The 21,309-nt window shown below is 38.1% G+C and overlaps 1 protein-coding gene across 1 annotated transcript; it reads left to right on the top strand.

Moving 5' to 3' along the window:
• Positions 1 to 271: 271 nt before the first annotated feature.
• On the top strand, positions 272 to 21,197 carry LOC139954428 (coatomer subunit gamma-2-like). Its single transcript, XM_071954226.1, has 21 exons — positions 272 to 440; positions 2,826 to 2,878; positions 3,485 to 3,565; positions 4,217 to 4,288; positions 4,946 to 5,101; positions 5,593 to 5,685; positions 6,944 to 7,147; positions 7,372 to 7,412; positions 8,159 to 8,213; positions 8,597 to 8,743; positions 9,681 to 9,965; positions 10,767 to 11,010; positions 11,792 to 11,867; positions 13,117 to 13,220; positions 13,646 to 13,774; positions 14,236 to 14,301; positions 15,264 to 15,403; positions 16,128 to 16,296; positions 17,899 to 17,996; positions 18,757 to 18,892; positions 19,829 to 21,197. Exons 1-21 carry the CDS (start codon positions 401 to 403, stop codon positions 20,056 to 20,058), a joined length of 2,619 nt encoding a protein of 872 aa, XP_071810327.1. The 5' UTR covers positions 272 to 400; the 3' UTR covers positions 20,059 to 21,197.
• The last annotated feature ends 112 nt before the right edge of the window (positions 21,198 to 21,309 follow it).

Here is a 21,309-nt window from a genome sequence, read left to right as displayed (position 1 = left end):
TATTGCTCAGTTACAAAAAAAAAGAAAAAACGCTCGATAAACTGGCATGTGGACAAGAAAACCATGTTGTTTGTTCACCCAATTGCTAGGTGGAAGTTTACGCAAAGTGTGGATTGTTTACAAACTTTTCGACTTAGCAAATAAATAAATTTAACGATCAACTTCAGAAAACGGCCCCACCCCCGCCCACCCCACGTAAGTTGTGCGCCCTCTTGCGCTAAGGACAAACCAATGCGCAGTGTCATGCGTGATAAGTTGCAAGTGACGTGGACGTGTGAACAGTTTGTTGGAAAGGGTGCAGAGAGTCGTGTAGTTTACGCACCCAAAACCATCGTTTTTATAGTGTGGCTAACACATACAACAACATAGAGGTGGAAGAGATTCTTGCCAAGTTTCTGCAATGCATATGCTAAGACGGGACAAGAAAGACGAAGAAGATGGTAATATTTTTAGTTAACCCGGTCGGTGACAATAACAACATAAGCTGCCCATTTTCCGGACAGTATACATAATCAGTGCATTCTTTCTAATAAAAGCCGACATTACCGACAACAAGTCCAGAGCGCCGACAACACACCAACAAAAAGTATTAAGTACCTCAAAAACGACAAATAAACCATAGATATATTATAACTTTGTTATGTCATTATGTGTGCTTTGTAATGTAAACAATTATAAACAAAAATTCAATGGAAAAACTTCACGGCAAGTTGAAGTTCGATTTTGTAACCAGAAAATAATGAACTTACACCATGGAGGTAGAATTACACAGTACTTGTGCTAATGCATGTCTCTAACCCTGCAGTTTGATGATTATTTACAAACTTCCGACTTATTTTTAGTCAGCAAATTATCAAATCAAAGACAATTTTACATTTTTTTTTTGAGAGGGGATGTCAGATACTGAGATAGGCCTATAATATTATTAATACTATTATTTTCTCAAAGTCAAAGTCAAACCACAAGTAGTGTGTACACATAGCCCTGGTAGGACGTCAGTCAGTGCCACTGCACTGACGTCCTGGGTTTAAAGGTTCTTTACAATGCAAACACAAATTCGACTACAATTTTCATTATTTTTTACCTGATTTGAGAAGTTGAAATTCCGTTCATATATTCTTAGTGTCCCTTAGCACATTTTCAATTAGTGCACACCTAACAATTATATCCATGGAAGAAATTATTGCCGAAAATAAGCAGAAGTTCTGCACTAGCGATGTGATCATCATGTACCAATTTATAGTGTGAGCTAAAGTGCGCATGGCTTTGAGTATAGTGTCGTTATTGGCCATACGTCGGGTGCAATCAATGAATATGACCCTTTTTAAATTGCGCAAGCCAGTCGTGCGTTCAAAAAAAGCAGAGGAAAATGAAGTTTGCGCCGTAACAAAAATGCAGCATGCGCAAATTAAGAAAGACTGTCACATCTCCAGCCGCCACGAGAGGTCGGTAGTGATCAATGCAAGAAAGTGTTTACAAGCAAGTCCGTTCTCGACGTGCGAGTGGGCAACGTCAATTTCAATTTGCTTTTCACAAAATATGAACACCAAAGGAAAAAAATCAGCAATTTTAAATAAAACGATCTTGGAGTTCTAACTACAAGGAACATGTGAGGAAAAGTTCAGCTTCCTGAGTTAAGTAGATATATTTTAAAAATAATTTACAATTTTGTTCGCAATGGTACGGAACCTTTATACCCTGGACTCGCGTTGCCTGCAACGGAGGAGTCCAACCTGGGCTATGTGTACACACTGCTGTTTAAAGGTAGTGGACAGTGGACACTTGGTAATTACTCAAAATAATTATCATCATGGTATTAAACTTTGTGAGAAATGGCTCCCTCTGAAGTGACGTAGTTTTCGAGAAAGAAGTAATTTTTTCACGAATTTGATTTCGAGACCTCAAGTTTAGAACTTGAGGTCTCGAAATCAAGCATTAGAAAGCACACAACTTCGTGTGACAAGGGTGTTTTTTCTTTCATTATTATCTTGCAAACTCGAAGACCGATTGAGCTTAAATTTTCACAGGTTTGTTATTTAATGCATATGTTGAGGTACACCAAGTGAGAAGACTGGTCTTTGACAATTACCAATAGTGTCCACTGGCTTTAATTTCAACAACCTTACGGCTACGCCACTACATAATCGACTAAATTTCCTTTCTTTTTTTATCCCGGAGTGTGTAACATTCTTTCATATTTTTCTATTGTATATTGTTGTTTTTTTCTGTAGGCGCCTTGATCGTTTGAATTTCCGGAGAAGTGCGCATTATAGATCCATTTTATTATTATTATGAACCACCGCTGTGTGTCTTAAATGGAATTATTCAAAACTGCGTAGTTTGTGTACACTTTATTTCTCAGCCCCCCCATTTTCTTTTTGTTTTTTTGGGGGGGGGCATGCTTTATTTTCAAAAAAATTATAATTTCTAAAGATTGCACCCAACACTACGGTACTACTAGATTGTCATCCAGTTCTTGACCCTGCACCCACCACCTCTCATTTCAGTAATTTTGAATGAAAACGCACACAGCTTTTGCTCAGCTCTACGTTTCCCCCCAAAAAAAAATGCAATGCTCCTCTTGTCTGGAGGAAGGGAACAAATGTGATAATACTATCCATTTCAATAACGGTGTAAATTTTATATAATAAAAAAAGAATATTTAATAGGGGTGTGGATGAATAATTTCAGGCTGTTTATACACTTATCAGCTAGAGCACCCACAACTTTCCCTTGCTCATTTTGCAAATTTGTGAGATGTGTAAATTCAGTTCTCGAAGCATCGTCACAAATAAAATGATTTTTATCTTTGTGCTTTCTTGAAGGAGGATCAGCCAATCCATTCCAGAACATGGAGAAGAGTGCCGTCCTACAGGAGGTTTGTACAAAGCATACACATAAAGCACCGTTCTTATTCAATTTGTCTCGCTCTTTATCGGAATTGAGGTTGATTTCCTCTGGGTCCACGAGATTCATGTTTTTGTGCTTTATTTGTATATAATGTGTATGTTTGTAATGCAATTTTTACTCCATTTGTTTGGTTTGTTACTTTTGTGTACTTTAAATCAAGTTGCTACTTCTGCTCATTATCTTATTCTGAATTATGCGTATTTGACTGTACAGCGCTTTGAAACAGTGCTAAGGTGCTTTGTAAATCCAATTAAGTTAAGTTTAAGTTAAGATAACTGTCTCTATAGTCTGAGGAACTAAAATGTAAAGTGATAACTTGTGTTTAATGAAGTCATTGTACCATACATTCTTAAAATCTAGTTCACAAATAGCTTATTTCATGGCCCTGCTTACTACCAAATTATGCGCTGATGGGGCTCTGTGAAGTGCACCGTTTCATGGGCTGTAAGTGCCAAATGCCGCGGTAAGGAGAGTCATAAAATTTGGTTTAGCTGAGAGTATTTAAGTTAACTAGATGAGCGAGCTGTAATGTTTCTTACTGTTTATATTTCTACCATCTCTTCTTTGATCACAGGCTCGCGTCTTCAATGAGACTCCAATAAAGCCAAGGAAATGCTGCCACATCCTGACCAAGATTATGTTCATCTTGAACCAGGTCAGTCACTTCCAATTCACCATCAATGTAACCAGAGTTGAATAATAATCTGGCTTCCATTCTGTATTATGTTTTTTGGGGGGGTTCCCATGCGCAATTTTATGAAACTGTCAAAGATATTATACATGATTGGTAGAGCCGAAACAGGTTACCAAGGTTTAAAGTGGTTTAAACCCGCCGAGGCCTGGTTTTTGATAATTTACCTCGACTTCGTCTCGGTAAAATAATTAAGGACCAGGCCTCGTTGGGATTAAACCTCTAGTTGAAAACCTCTTCACCACACATTGATTCCCTTACTTAAAGGGTTTGGGCCACTTTTTGTACAACAAAACACAAGGGTCCACAGATTTACATTTTAAAAACTAATACAGTTTGCAGATAATGATGATGGTAAAAAGCTTCCCTTAAATATTATTTGCTGAGGTGTTGTATTTTTTTTTGAGAAATGAGTGCAACATTGAGAATCCATTGTGAATGGTCACATGAACTGTCGGATCGTTTAGATCGCTTGCTCATAAAATACATGTTTGCACATTTTTTTTTGTAACAGTAGGCAGAAAAATCTGCTTACACTTTTTTGGAATTTTATTATTCAAGGAAGGTAGATTTAAGTATGAATTTGATGAAACGTTTTGTCCTACTTTGATGCAGGGTGACCACATTGGTACAATGGAAGCGACTGAAACATTCTTTGCTATGACCAAGCTATTCCAGTCAAGTGATGTAAGTTCAACCAAGAATAAAGATATTTAAACTGGATCCTCATGCCACACCAAAGTAAAACATTTATGTAAACAGTATCGCGTGGTTGCAATAGCTGTAGAAGCATTTTATACACATAACGTTGACTGTTTTTGTGTTTTTAAAACATTTTTCACTGATAGCGTGATATTTTAATGATTTTGCTTTACAACAACTATATAAACAAACTTTATCAATGATTCTACATCACTAAATTATGTAAACAATAAGCTGGTATGTCCTTTACAGGGGTTAGAGAGGAAATTCTTCTGGTCCTTTATTGATATAATGGGTGCGTTTGATTAGCTTCCCGGGTCAACCCCGGTGTGCTCATTGGGGGTGGCGTAATTTTTTTTCCAGAACGAACGTGTGCAGACAATTACCCACATTTTTTGAGGTCTTGAAATCAAATTTGTGGAAAATTACTTCTTTCTTGAAAACTATGTCACTTCAGAGGGAGCCGTTTCTCACAATGTTTATACTATCAACCTATCCCCATTACTTGTTACCAAGTGAGGTTTTATGCTGATAATTATTTTGAGTAATTACCAATAGTGTTCACTGCCCTTAATTTGTTACGAGAGTCATGAATAAATTTACTGGCATCAACTTCATTTTGTGTGTGTGATTTACCATCAGGTGATGCTGAGGCGTATGTTGTACTTGGTCATCAAGGAGATGGCTAACATAGCGGAGGATGTCATCATCGTAACCAGCAGTCTGACCAAAGATATGACCGGCAAGGAGGATATGTACAGAGCTGCAGCCATAAGAGCGCTGTGTAAGATCACTGATGTAAGTCGGATATTCACTGTCATTGATAAGGCATGTCCATAGAGTTATATATAAGAACTAGAGGGCCCACGAGTGATGCTTCGTGCACAAACGCCACGGGACCACAAGGATACACGCACGTGCCATTCTGTACGCGCGTTGAATATGAAACACACGTTGGTGTTTAATGAGCGCTACCTGATGCTGTTTTGTTCACTTTACAAAATGGCCGCAGTGAGATGCCAGTTTTGTCAACTTGGACAAAGTTGTATGGTTTACTTCCTCAATGAATTTTATTTTTCAACTCTGAACTGCAGTGTACCAGTTGGTTGGCCTACAAGGTGACCGCATTGGGCATCTTCTGATTTGGCTATTGCACACAATTGCTCTTTTATTAAAAAAATAAAAGCAGGAAGATCTATTTGCACGTAGCTAGATCATTATGTCTTCCTTTGTAATCGTAAGTCATGTTTCAAGGGATCGATATAACCAAACTGTATTGTTTATTACAGACCACCATGTTACAGGGCCTAGAGCGTTACATGAAGCAAGCTATAGTGGATAAGGTCCACAGTGTGTCAAGTGCTGCTCTTGCATCATCACTGGTAAGGAAAACAAAAACAAATAGGGCCTCGGACACAAATCTTCTTCGAGTGTCCCTCTCGTATCACTCCTGGGGAAACTTATCTTTCTCTTAGTAGAGTCCTTCCACATGGAACTCTCTGCCCGTCAAACTTAGAAAAGAGACTTCCTACCTCACATCCAAGACTGAACTCAAAATCCATCTGTTTTAAAGGGTCTATGTACTTTTTCTAGGACAAAAAAACACAATGTCCACAGATTTACACTAAACTTTTACAGTTTAAAGATAATGATATTAGAAAGCTTCCCTGAAAATATTACTTGGTGAGGTGCTGTAGTTCTTTAGAAATGAGTAAAACAATGTCATGAAAATGATTTTCGTCTCAGTGATTATGAGAAGCAAATTATTTTAGCATGAAAAACGTATTCAATATTGTGTTGTGTGTTACAAAAAGTACCCAAATCCTTTAAGCTGTTCTACCTTCTGATTTTTGTATGGAGTGATGTATTCAGTGTGTTCCATTTTAATCATTCAATTCAGCCGTTTAGTTGCAATGTGGTTTTTAATCAACCTTTTATGAGGTGATATGAAGCGATTAGTTTTTATTTTTACCCATGTGTTAGCACTGTATACTCGGTACTCTCCTGAGTCCAGTGAAAAAAAATATCACAGGCATATTACCCGGTTGGGATGATACGAACTCGCAGGTTGTTTTAATTTTGCTTCAGTCATCCATTTAAAATTTAACACTTGGCTCAGTTCATCCGCCAGGGGAAACAACGCCATTATAAAGTACACAAATTGCAGCATGGTTTGGCTTATCAATATACCCTGCATTTCTTTTGTGGGCAGACCCACAAAGTAGTTTAATTCTGGCTTAAGGGAAGGTACACGTTTGGGAATTGTCAAAGACCAGTCTTCTCACTTGGAGTATCCCATCATAAGCATATAATAACAAGCCTGTGAAAATTTGGGCTCAATCTGTCATCAAAGTTGCGAGAAAATGAAAGAAAAAACACCCAGTGTTGGACGAATTTTAGTGCTGTCAGGTAGGAATAAAAGACTTCTAGCTAGAAGTCTTTTATTATTTTAGTGAGAAGTTACCTCTTTCTCAACATATACGTTACTTCAGAGGGAGTTGTTTCCAACAATGTTTTATACTATCAACATCTCTCCAATGCTCGTTATCAAGTAAATTTTTAAGTTAATACTTGTTTTGAGTAATTACCAAACGTGTACCTTCCCTTTAACTTTGATTCCTCTGACATCACCCTTTACAGCATTTGTTGAGTCAGAGCCCTGACGTCGTTAAGCGTTGGGTTAACGAGGCCCAAGAGGCAGCGTCCAGTGACAATGTGATGGTCCAGTACCACGCCCTGGGTCTCATCTATCACATCCGTAAGAACGATCGCCTCGCCGTCACTAAACTCGTCGGCAAGTACACTCGCGGCGGACTGAAGTCCCCCTATGCTACCTGTATGTTGGTGAGTTGGACTTCCTTATATACATTTATTTTCACTTAAAGGTATACCTTATACCTTTGGTTTTTGGAAATGTTTGATTGTGTTTATCCCGTGTTAAACATTCTCTTGTATTCAATAGAATATTTTCACTTTTTTTTAACCAAATATCATGCCTGACCGAGAAAGATGGTGAGAGAGCTGGTGGCATAAACTTAATATTAATTTTGACATTGTTTTTATATCAGGTTCGAATTGCCTCCAAGTTGCTGGAAGAAGATGAAGCTGGGTAAGCCCCCCCCCCCCCCGCCCCGCCCCCATTCACTGTGCAGTCACTGTGTGGACATTCCTTTCTTCTGTACACTTAAGGAAAATTCTAATCTTCAACACTGTAAATGACACTGTGTGGACGTGTGTAAGTCCACATAGTGTTTCATGTCCCTACATTACATGTATGTAAACAGGCCTGGAATTAGGTGCAGGCAACCGAGGCCACAGCCTTTGTTGCCCCTGGTCTTGGTCTTGGTGCCCCTACGGAAGTTACCCAGAGACTTTAAGACGTTCCAATGGAAGTGCCCATGGCAACATGAAAATGGCCTTGCCCTTTCAAAGATGAAACTCCTGGGCCCAATTTCGTAGAGCTGCTAAGCACAACAATTTTGCTCGGCATGAATTTTCTTCCTCGATATAAACAGGATTACCAACAAAATTTCCATTTGTTACATATTTCTTGTTACTGGTATTCAGATGTTGTTTGCTTATCCTGAAAATCATGTGGAAATTTGGTTGGATATTCTGTTTTTATCAAGGAAGAAATTTCATGCTAAGCAAATTTTTGTGCTTAGCAGCTCTATGAAATTGGGCCCAGGCCTATAGTAGGACCTCTTTTGTTCTCAGGTCCACACAGTGTTAAAACAGTGAGTACTGACTCTGCCTTTGAACAATAATGTTGTAGCGTTTTATGATATCTTTTTAAAATTTTTAGGAGGATCAACTGGTTAGGGTTAATTTTGCTTTTTCTTCCTTCTATGACAGACACGACAGTCCGTTGTTTGATTTCATCGAGGGATGTCTGAGGAATAAGAGTGAGGTAGGGTTGTGTTTGATTTATATTCTTTCAGTTTGAGAGTTGAAGAGCTTGGTACTTTTTGTAAAACGCAAAACACAAAATGTGTCCACAGATTTACATTAAACTTACACACTGTGAAGATAATGAGGGTAGAACACCTCCTTTAAAATATTACTTGCTGAGATACTGTAGTTTTTTGAGAACTGAGTAAATATTTTTCCAACTTACCAACCAAATGGACTAAAGGTATTAATGCAAAAAAAGTTAATGGCCTGACTTTTCTACCCTAGCAGAGTCTTTCTCAATGAAGACTCTTAGAAAGACTCTGAAACGTCAGACCATTATCATTACCGTTATTTTGAGTAATAACCTTGATTGATAGTTTCTAATCTTTGCCTTTACAGATGGTAATATATGAAGCGGCTCACGCCATTGTTAACATGAAGAACACCACGGCCCGCGAGTTGGCTCCTGCTGTCTCTGTCCTACAGCTCTTCCTTAGCTCTCCTAAACCAACTCTGAGATTTGCCGCTACAAAGACACTCAACAGGGTAAGTTCAGACCTGGGCCCAATTTCATAGAACTGCTAAGCACAAAATTCGCTTACCATGAAATTTCTTTCTGGACCAAAAACAGGATTACCAACCAAATTCCCATTTGTTGCATATTGCTTGTTACTGGTATTCTGCTTATCCTGAAAATAATGTGGAAATTTGGTTGGTAATCCTGTTTTTATCGAGCCAAAAAGGTCACGCTAAGCAATTTTGTGTGCTTAGCAGCTCTATGAAATTGGGCCCTGATACTTCACGGAGGCAACAAAGGCGATTGCCTCTATGCCCCCCCCCCCTGGCAATGCCTTGGTGCCCTTGAAACGCTACAGTACAAATTTACAAATTCCTCATAGGGTGCCCTTTACCAAGGAGAAAATGCCTTGGTGCCCCCTGCCCATTTAAAAACGAAGCATACTGGCCTGCAAGTTGGTTCAAGCCTTCAAGCAGCTGGGGCCTAGAGGTGGCCCAATGTTTTCAATATTTACAAGGTTGCACAGAGGAGTAGCACTTTTCAAAAGAAAAATTAAAAGGATTGTTATTTGCCCAATGACCAGGGCACTATTATTGTAAAGCCCATTGATATGTTTATTGTAAAATGCACTCTTCTCTATAAGAACTAGTTATTGTTATTTGTTGTTGAAATTTTATTCTTGAATTTTTGAATTTTGTATTTTCTATAGATTTTATAATTGTAATTTATATTTTCTATGTGATTTTACATTTTTATGACGTGTTTTGTCTCGTACTTTTATGTGCATCTGTAGGTTGTTTTTGTCCGGATCGCTTTAAGATTATTTTTGCATTTTGGTTATCCATAGGCTTGTTTATTGAAGTCTTTATTTTAGTTGTTATTTCTCTGTATGTCCTGTTTGCCTGGAAATAAATAAATACAAAAATAATTTTTTAAAATCTAAGCTGCAATTTCTTTAACCACCAGGTTGCCATGACTCACCCCGCGGCCGTCACAGCCTGCAACCTGGACCTGGAGAACCTGATCACCGACGTCAATCGCAGCATCGCGACGCTGGCCATCACCACCTTACTCAAGACGGGCAGCGAGGGCAGTGTTGAACGTCTGATGAAGCAGATCGGGACGTTCATGTCAGAGATCTCGGACGAGTTTAAGGTGGTGGTCGTGCAGGCCGTGCGCTCTCTCTGCACTAAGTTCCCGCGGAAGCACGGCGTCATGATGACCTTTTTGTCCTCCATGCTGCGCGACGAGGTACGTGGCTTTGAAATTATCGTAATCAGAATGAAGAATTCTTCACCACAATGTGACATAGAAAACTGATATTGATTGAGCTCAAGATTGTTTTTGTATTTTATTTTTGATATTGTTTTTGGTGATGGCAGAAAATTGTTTTAAAAGTACATCCTTGTGGTCATTCCGTATTAAATCAAGCAAGATTTTCCATTGATGTTTTATTGATACCAAGGAGGATTTGTGGAGTCTTAAAGACACTGGACACTATATAACCATGTATACACTGGACACATAACCATTATAACTATATAACTACTATATAACCACTTGTCAAAGACCAGTCTTCTCACTTGGTGTATCTCAACATATGGATAAAATAACAAACCTGTGAAAATTTGAGCTCAATTGGTCGTTGAAGTTGCGGGATAATAATGAAAGAAAAAACACCCTTGACACACAAAGTTGTGTGCTTTCAGATGCTTGATTTCGAGACCTCAAATTCTAAATCTGAGGTCTCGAAATCAAATTCGTGTAAAATTACTTCTTTCTCGAAAACTATGTTACTTCAGAGGGAATCGTTTCCCACGATGTTTTGTTACTGTCAAAAGCTCCCCATTACGTAGTCCCACATCTTGTAGGAAGTACTGTATGTTACAGCGCCAGGAGCGTCACTGTGTGACGGACATGTGCGCTATATAAGAAGCCACAACTATTATTATTTGGTTACTTTTCATGGATTTCTGCTGCTGGCAGCCATTTTAATAATTTTTTATTAAACCATTGAAGAATTAAACAAAAATATTGATATTTGATTGACAGGGTGGTTTTGAGTACAAGCGCGCCATCGTTGACAGCATCATCGTGATCATAGAGGAGAACCCAGAAGCCAAAGAGGCCGGCCTCGCTCATCTGTGTGAGTTCATTGAGGACTGTGAGCATACCTCTCTAGCTACCCGCATCCTGCATCTACTGGGTCGGGAGGGCCCTCGTACCCAGTCGCCGTCTAAGTACATCCGCTTCATCTTCAATCGGGTCATCCTGGAGAATGCTGCTATCAGAGCCGGTCAGTTCACACTTTGGATCTTTATTTTCATTTATTTTGCTGGAAAGCTTAAAGCATTCGCACAACATCGGTAAACAGTATTGTCCAAAGGCCCACACTTCAGGTACCACAACTTCTACATAAAATAACAAACCTGTGATAATTGAGGCTCAATCGGTCTTCAGAGTCGGGAGAAAATAACGGGAATGTGCACCCTTGTTTCCGCAAGTTTCGTCGTGTCATGACATGTGTTTAAAATAGATCCGTTATTCTCGATATCGAGAATTGATAAGTGTATTAATGTTTTCAAGGGAAGTCTTTCACCATTACCTTCTGTAAACCCTGTAAGTTATTTGTAAATCTGTGAATTTTAAATTTCTGTTCTGTTCGGTGTCCAATGGCTTTAAGAGTATACAGATCTGATTCATTTTGGTTTTACACATACGCCGATGTGTGGTAACACTATACACTCGGTACTTTCCCGAGTTCTGTGAAAAAAATCACACTGAGATTGCCCGGTAGCTAGAGGCAGTTAGAATCCTATGTTTTAGCAGCGGGTACTGATTTTAAGGTGGTTGTCGTGCAAAAAAAAAGTTGTTTTAACGGTGCTTACACACATCGATGTAAGGGTTAAACCAAAATTAATATATTTTGTTTTTGCTATGCAATCCACAAATTTGAGTATATCAACTCGTATTCCAAAAATAGTTCCTTTAGATTTACTTATAAGAATCATATTTTTATTAAGATATTTTTAATGCAGGATTTAACAATTGATTTCTTTGCCTCGTTTCTTGCACAGCTGCCGTCAGTTCCTTGGCCAAGTTTGGAGCTCACTGTGAAGACCTTCTCCCTAGTGTCATTGTCCTACTGAAAAGGTAAGGAGTTGATGATTAACTTGTTAAAAACCAAAACAAACCTACGCCCCCAGTGTGCATCCAGCCTGAAGCCCTACGCCCCTAGTGCCTGACATAAAATGCACAACATCTAGAGATAAAATCAATTATTATAATCTGGAATTTTGACGTGGTCCCTTGCTTCGATATTAAGTTTCACCCAGTGGCTTCCAATGCTTTATATTGTTGACTGCGTGAAGGCGCTCTAAAACATATTCGTATCACTTCCGGGGGTATATTCAATCATACCATAAACAGTTATTAAAGGCTGGAACACATTACCACCACAGACGGCATATCCACTACGGACAATAAGACATTTACAGGAGCCGTTAAACCCACCTCTAAAGCAACTTGACACTACGGCCCAACAAAAGTGAAACAATGCCTATTTAAACTTTGCAAGACAAATAGCGTATACCCTCAGAAGTGATAAAAAACCTTTTTGAGCCCACCTTCTTGCGGGCCGATGATGTCATTATCGTCAACAGCAATCTCTTGTGATAATTTGTACTATTTTGCTGAAAACATGTTGCAAGTTAAAGACACTGGACACTATTGATAATTGTCAAAGACAAGTCTTCTCACTTGGTGTATCTCAACATATGCATGAAATAACAAACCTGTGAAAATTTGAGCTCAATTGGTCGTCAAAGTTGCGAGATAATAATGAAAGAAAAAACACCTTTGTCACATGAAGTTGTGTACTTGCAGATGCTTGATTTTAAGACCTCAAATTCTAAATCTGAGGAAAATTCCAGGAAAATTACTTCTTTCTCAAAAACTACGTTACTTCAGAGGGAGCCATTTCTCACAATGTTTTATACTATCAACCTCTCCCCATTACTCGTAACCAAGTAAGGTTTTATGCTAATGATTGTTTTGAGTAATTACCAATAGTGTCCACTGCCTTAAAACAAAAAGTTGACTGTCTCACTATATGGATTAGAAACAAGCTATGATATCATTATGAACAAATCGGTTTTATAATCAACTTTAAAATGCCAATCTTTTGAACCATGATGGAAATAAATGTCTTGAAATAAAATGAGAAAAAAAGATAAAAGTTAATAGCCTGACGTTTTTGACCCTAGCAGAGAATGCTAGGAACCTGGTTTGAATCTTGCTGGGGATGAAATGAAAGAAAAATAGCTTCACTTCTAAAATGAGTGGCAAAGGGTTCAAGAAGTACCACTGAAAGTGATTGTTTTTTTTCCCTTTTATTATGCAGGTGTCTGCTTGATGGGGATGATGAGGTCCGAGATAGAGCCACTTTCTACTTGAGAGTTCTAGAACAGCAGCAGAAGGCACTCAACTCTGCCTACATCCTCAACAGTAAGTTTTTTCTTAACAGCAGTTTTGAGTCTCTTTAAAAGTAAAGTCACTATTGATAATTACTCAAAGAAATTGTTAGCATAAAATCTTACTTGGTAACGAGCAATGGAGAGCTGTTGGTAGTATAAAACATTGTGAGAAACCGCTCCCTCTGAAGTAAAGGTAGTTTTGGAGAAAGAGGTAATTTCTCACTCAAATATTGAAAGACTTATTAGGCATATGAACACACACAAATTTGCAGTATAGTTGGTAAGCCACTGCTCTAGAATTTCAAAAGTTGTGAGTTCAAATCCCACTCGAGTAATATGCCTCTAATTTTTTTTTCACAGAGCTCGGGAAAGTACTGAGTACACATTGCTTTACACACTTGGCTGTTGATGGGTAAAACCAAAATTAATTCAAGCTCCCTGTGTTTTGTTCCGCAGTTCTGTCGGTGTCTATCGTTGGACTAGAGAGGGCGCTCCATCACTACACGCTGAGTCCCTCGGAGACCCCTTTTGACATCAAGACTGTGCCCCTGGAGACGCAGCCTCTTGCTGATCAGAAGATGCCAGGTAAGGTTCAAGGGAGAAGTATCTCCTGATATTGCATCAATCTTTTTACCACTGCCTCTTGACTCACTTTTCACTGCCCAGAGATGCCAAAGATAGAATGCGCGTAGAATACCAAGTTGTTGGCGTTTGTGTTTATTGAACGCTGACGCGGTGCTGTTTTGTCAACTTACAAAATGGCCGCACGAACACACACTGTGAGATGCCTGTTTTGTCAACTTAGAAAATGGCCGCCTGCGCGCATGCCGGGTCGCGAATATAGGCCACTGCGCCCTCTAGTTCTTATATATAACTCTATGAACTAGATGAGTTAGTTCAATACATCTTTAGATAGAAATGTTTCATCCTGTCTTATACCGAGTGCATCTCCCCGCTCCCTTGCTTTTTTGTTACCCACAAACATTTCATCCTTTATCGTCAAGGCTTCTGATTTTGTGTTTGGTGTATTTTGATTGTCGTTTTAGACTTGATGCAGTCTGCTTCTAAGCAGAGTGATAAGCCAAGCGCACCTGTCCAGGAGATCTATGCAGGTATGTAACAAAAATAAAGGTTCTTTCAACTGACAGGCCTCAAAATTGGGGGGGAATCCACAGGGCGTGTAGCTCACAATATTTGCTGAACCAGAGCAGATTCAAAATGAGAAGAAAGAAAACGTGCTGACCCAATAGTTAACTATGCATTTAACTTTTCTTATATTTGAATACGCTAAGACAAGTAAGAGGAGATTTATCTCGTTTGTCTCTCTTGTTATGTATTCTTCGTTAACTTAACAGAATGACATTTTTATTTATCTATTGCCCAGTCTCACTCATGCATAATGTCCATGTCCCTTTTGTTTGTTAGTGTTCGTTTTGTGTAAATTGTCCTTGCCTTTAGGGAAGAGGGGAAAAAAAGCTTTTGCTTCTTCTTTTTCCTACCTGTTAACGTCAAACTATTTTCTTTTTATTGTTCATTAACTGGATTAAGTTTTCCGTAGAACAAGTTATTATATGTTTTCTGAACAATGTTATCACAAATGATTGATGTTGTCATGAAATAAATTTATCTGAAATGAAATGAAAGGTACTTAGGCCCAAAGTCAACATTTGAACATAATTTCAGTTCATTTGAGGCATGAATTTGTTTTTCAGTGTATGGATTATATAGACGATGTGACCTATGTTTACATTCAAACCGCCCTCTGTTGAAAAAACACTGTATACGTCATGTTTCGCCGGGCAAAAAGACACGTAGTCATGGTAAGATTGCACACTCTTTCGAGCTGACTGCCAAAGGTTTCCTCGGCGGTATGCGCGCGAATCATGTTATGGTTCAGAGGTCACATCGTCTATACAAACCAATTTTGAAAAATAATTTTTTTTTTTTATCATTGCCTATTCTGAATGTAGATACACTAAAAAGTGTCTCTTGCCGCGCTTAAAGTAGCTTAGTGTAAAGAAACATTTTAATATAAGAAACCATAATCATGACAACTGCTGTATTTTTTGGACAGAACAACTGGCAGCTATTCCAGAGTTTGCGTCCCTGGGAACTCTCTTCAAATCGTCGAAGCCGGTAGAGCTGACCGAGTCAGAGACAGAGTACATGGTCCGATGTATTAAACACACCTTCGCTGAACACATAGTGTTCCAGGTGAGGAAACATTAACGAACCCTCACCAAACTTATCCCTAATCCATCCAAAATCTATCTGTGTGTTTTGTAGGATTCTTTTTTTGGATCTGCATTTGCAACAATCAATATACTCTTTCTACTATAGTCTGATTTCTGATTTTATGTGCCTTGGAGAAAAAAAAATCGAACCTCTTTGAATAAATAGCCTAAACGTACATTTGTGACCCACTCTGTAAAATAGAGTCAGATGTCGCCCAATGTATTATTAAGTTATGGATAGCTTAATGTGGACAAAAAATCCATATTTGCAGAACACTTACTTTTAGGTAATACAGCTATGAATACAACAATAATTACTCAAAATAATTGTCAGCATAAAAACTTACTTGTTAACAAGCAATGGAGAGCTGTTGATAGTATACAACATTGTGAGAACAGCTCCCTCTGAACTAACATTGTTTTTGAGAAAGAAGTAATTTTCCACAAAAATATTAGAATTTGATTTCGAGACCTCAGAATTAGATTTTGAGTTCCAGAAATCAATATTTGAAAGTATACAGCTTCGTGTGACAAGGGCCTTTTTTCTCTCATAATATGTCGCTTCTTCGATGACAAATTGAGTTCAAATTTTCACAGGTTTTTTTTTTATGCATATGTTGAGATACACCAAGTGAGAAGACTGGTCTTTGACAATTAATACCATTGTCTTTAATAATTCTATCTTTTCCACTCTGTGTATCTAGTTTGACTGCACCAACACCCTAAACGATCAGCTGCTAGAGAACGTTACTGTTCAGATGGAGACTGGCGATGGGTTCGAGACGGCTTGTTACATCCCCGCCCCCTCTCTCAAGTTCAACCAACCCGGGGTCTCCTACACCTGTGTGACATTGCCTGAAGATCCAACAGGAGGTAAGATCAATCTTCCAGGGCCAAAACTGTTAAAGGGTCTGGGTACTTTTTGTAACACAAAACACATTGTCCACATATTTACATTAATTTTACATAGTTTGAAGATGGTGAGGGTAGAAAGCTGGTAGAAAACTTTTACTTGCTGAGGTGTTGAGTTTTTTTATTTTTTTCACTCATTTCTCAAAAACTACAGCGCTTCAGCAAGTAATATTTTAAGGGAAGCTTTTCATCATCATTATCTGCAAACTTTGTAATTTAATGTAAATCTGTTTTGAAACTTTTTCCCCTAAGATGTTGAATGTAAATATCTCCCTGATTTGTGTACACAATCCTGCTGATTGCAAGATGCAAAGGTTGGCAGCTTTGCATTTAACTGTAGGGATATGTTCTAGTTGACTAAAGTGATTATCATGCTTTTTCATTGTACATGTAATTTAAGTATTCAACGAATTGTATTCTGTGTACTTTTTCGTGTTAATATTTTGTGTGTGCAATTTTTTTTAATGAATTCTTGCAATTGCCTTCAAACATTATTGTATTGTGAAGTATCCTCTATAAATTTATAATGATCGACTTCTTTGTATATATTTTGTTACTAACATGTATGAATTTGCTAAGCAGAATGGGGAACCAGTTTTCAACAATGTAAATTTTATGCAATGTTTGGCTGGTCACCTATTTTCTAAGCAAGATCATTTTGTGATTTGCATATCTTTCTGGCTTTCGAGTCAAAGTCACTGGCAATATTTTTGAATGTTGGTCGATTTAAAAGCTGTAATTCTCAAATGGTCAACAAATGTTATCTTTTTCCACTTTATTTTGATGCCATCATTTCTGTTTTTTTCCACCTGTCTGTCTGTATGTTCTTGTTCCTTTCTACATTCTGTTTGTCTGTCCGTCAGGCAGCTTACCACAGTCTTGGCTTCTAAAAGATGCCTATCTACTTATTTAATTTTTGTCTTTGTAAAATATGCATTTATGGTAACTTCTTGAAATAAATATTGTATTTATTTATTTATTTGTTATGATTTATTTATAAATATATATATATATATATATATGTTATTGTTTCTGAAATAGAAACTTTGATTGGCTATAAATTTTCCCGCTTATTCTTGGATCCTTCCCATAATCCCTTTCCCCTCTCTTTTTCTATAAATGGATATATATTTGTTTGTACTTGTTTTATGCCTCTGAATAAGGTCCGGTTTGGATCGAAAGCTAAGGCCATCTTCCCTACTTACTATATTTATGATATATATATCAATTGTTTATGTTTTTATTATTATTATTATTATTATTATTTTTAATATTAGTATTAATTTTTTTTTTCGGGGGGGGGGTTATGTATTGTTTTAAAATATTACAAGTTTTTAAATAGATGTGATTTTAATTTTACTTGAGAAAGTATAATACTAGCTGTCACAAACTGCTTACCAACTAAGGTATAAATGCCCAAAATAATTAACAGCCTGGCCTGGTGTTTAGACCCTAGCAGAGTCTTCTTATATTAAGTTGACTCGATAACTTGGTTTGACCAGGCTGGCTTGAATATCAGCTCGTTGAATAAAATACATTTTTTTGGTTTATACTTTCTTAAAGTGACTGGGTCCTTTACCAACACGCTGAAGTTCATTGTGAAGGATTGTGACCCCAATACTGGTGAAGCTGACGATGATGGCTATGATGATGAATATGTGGTGAGTTTGTATCACCACCTTGACCTCCCTGACCTCTATGGGATTTAAGGCATTGGATGGTGAGGTACATGTATCAATATATATTTGGTTTGAGGTAACACCATGTGTATATCTTGGTAGTTAGATTATGTTCTTTAGAGAAATTGTCTTGCTTTATATTTAGACTACCGCAAGTATAAAAGGGTAGCGACGAGTTCTTACACGGCCATTTAAAGCCGGCAGGGTTGAGTTGCTTTGTGATAAAGCGCACGGCAACGACCCTGCTAGGTTTTAAATGGACATTTAAGAACGAGTCACTACTCTTTTATTCCCATTCATAAATGCCCTTTTGTTAGAAATTGTTTAAACAATTACAGACACTTCGACAGTTGAAAATTCAAGGTTTGAAATATTTTTTTCCAAAACTTTGTGAAGAGTCAGTTGTGCGTGGGTTGTGTGTACGTGCGCGCGCGCTTAGAAATAGATTACGCACGCGTGCTTATAAGTAGATTACGCGCAGTTACTAATAGCTATGAATTGCGTTCGGCGTGATAATCTTGCGCGCCTGACACGTGGAAGCCAGTCGGTTATAAACACTGGTCATTATCAACCGTTTAAACACCCCCACGTGAGGCGCTCTCCACCAATAGGAGTAGAGAAACTGTCTGGGGTATTTATGACTACTACTTAAGCGTTAAGATTAGGCTTATAAAATTACGTGTACAAGCATTTATAAAGGGTTATGTTTTAAATACACGATTCATCCCACTTCTCGTTTTAGCTTGAAGACATTGAGATCACCGTGGCAGACCACGTCCAGAGGGTCATGAAACCCAACTTCCTTGCCTCTTGGGAGGAGGTTGGAGAAGAGAATGAAGTCAATGAGACTTTTGCACTCTCTGCCAAAACCCTGGAAGGTAAGAATCAAGATTTCAATGTGATGTCTTGAAGGCACTGGACATGTTTGGCAATTGTCAAAGACCAGTCTTCTCACTTTCAATCGTATGCATAAAACAACAAACCTGTAGAAATTTTGACTCATTGGTCATCAAAGTTGCAAGAGAATAATAAAATAAAGAACACCCTTGTTGCACAAATCGTGTGCTTTCAGATGCCTGATAAAAGGCTCAAGGACTGAAGTCTTTTTAATTTTGAGTGAGAAATTGCCTCCTTCTCAAAAATTATGTTACTTAAAGCCTTTCGGTACAGAAAAAAAAAAAGTTCACAGATTTACAACTAACTTACAGGGTTTACAGAAGGTAGTGGTGAAATACTTCTCTTGAAATATTATTCCATGGAATGCTTTACTTTTTGAGAAAACAGTAAAACAATATCAATTCTCGTTAACGAGAATTACGGATTTATTTTAAACACATGTCACGACACGGCGAAACGCGCGGATACAAGGGTGGGTTTTACCGTTATTTTCTCCCGACTCCGATGACCGATTAAGCCCAAATTTTCACAGGTTTGTTATTTGATATAGAAGTTGTGATACACGAAGTGTGGGCCACACGAAGTGTGGGCCTTGGACAATACTGTTTACCGAAAGGGTCCAATGGCTTTAAGAGGGAGCCATTTTTCACAGTGTTTTATACGATCAACAGCTCTCCATTGTTCTTTACCAAGTAAGTTTTTATGCTAACAATTATTTTGAGTAATTCCCACATTTTTAGTGTATATGGGTAAAACACAAAATGATATAAGTGAAATTAGTTACGTATTATTTTAAAAATTTACAATTTGTTGGAGGGCGATGTAAGCATGTGGAAAAGATTTGTTAAGATTCAATACTGATTTATCAAATGGGAGCACTTTATAACTATAAAACTTTGTTGCTTTTGTCTGCACAGAGGCCGTCACAAACATCATCGGATTCCTTGGGATGCAACCCTGTGAACGTTCCGACAAAGTGACGGAAGGCAAAAGCTCTCACACCCTCTGTCTCGCAGGGGTGTTCCGAGGCGGCCATGATACGCTGGTACGCTCCAAACTGGTACTCCAAGACACGGTTACCATGCAGATCACTGTGCGGAGTACCGATCCCACTGTCAGCGAGATCATCTCGTGTGCAGTGGGTTAGAATAGGAGCGGCTATAGTCTGCCGTCCCAGGCTGTTATGCGTCTATTCCATTATTAAATCGTACTTCAGATATTAACATTAAACAATAAGATAACTAGTTTATAGGTTAATCTATATATCTCTGCTGTTGTTGCATCGGTGCAAGAATTCATGTCTCTTGATTAAGTAACTGTGTTGTCTTGCTCAACAGGCTTGCCCTGTGTAATATCGTCATCGTTTTCACGAAGGGCAAATTTAGCCACTGCAGCCAAACTTTCATGTTTGGAGAAAACCGCGTTTGAAGCTCCGTTTTTGAAATTTTTGTTTCGGAAACTGTTTGCCCAGGACATTTTTCCCAAGCATAAAAGTGGATATCCTAAACCATGCAAAAATGTTGTTTGAATTTTAATCACATAATGTTTAAATTAGGTCTGTGTGCAACGCATCGTCTTCAAGCCTTGTAAGCATAGAATGCCTAGTAGCGTTGAGTACGCACGTGCACAAGCCAAAAATTCCTTGACAACCCGTGAAATACACTTGATGAAAGTGCAGAATTCCCCAATTCCGTAAGCGCCGATTCGCTTGCACCAGTAAGCAGAGCCATGAAATTGGACCCCGGTCTCTGTTTAAGATTTCACTTCTTGCTGGGTGTTAAAATGAATAATTATGAAAATATGATGGGTATTCATGAAAATAACTCTGACATCATGAATCTTCTACATTATAATTGGACAAATCTTTGTTCTGGCTTTGGGCATTAGCAAAGCAGTTAAGAAAGGTCATGCAATTTGTTTGTGCATTGTTGGTGTAAGGCTGAACAAATACCATATTGCATAAGTACAACACTTCCTTTCTACGGAACTTTTGTTCCCTCTGTGTATACTTAAAGGAACATTACAGAATTGGTTTTGCTAACAAAACAGTTGCTGGCAGTGTAAGCACTTTATGTAATCCACCATGTGCATGAACTGACAAACCTGTAGAAAATTGAGATCGATCGGCTATCTGGGTCACAAAGGAGTAGTGAAAGACCGATTACAAATTTTGCATTGCATCGATGCCAAAAAACAAAAATGAGTAAAACACTCACTGAGCGATAAACTCCAAACGCGAAGTTAAATTAATTATTGCTCATCAAATATGACATTTCAGACAGAAATATTTCAAGGAATTTTTTCAACTTTGATCATCATTAAACCGTGTAATTTTTATGTAATTCGTGATCTTCGCGATTTTTGTTTCTTACCAATTCTTTAACGTTCCTTTAAAAAG

Source organism: Asterias amurensis, chromosome 2, assembly GCF_032118995.1.
Source record: "Asterias amurensis chromosome 2, ASM3211899v1".
Taxonomy (NCBI): Eukaryota; Metazoa; Echinodermata; class Asteroidea; order Forcipulatida; family Asteriidae; genus Asterias; species Asterias amurensis.
This window is presented reverse-complemented; position numbering and strand designations above follow the sequence as displayed.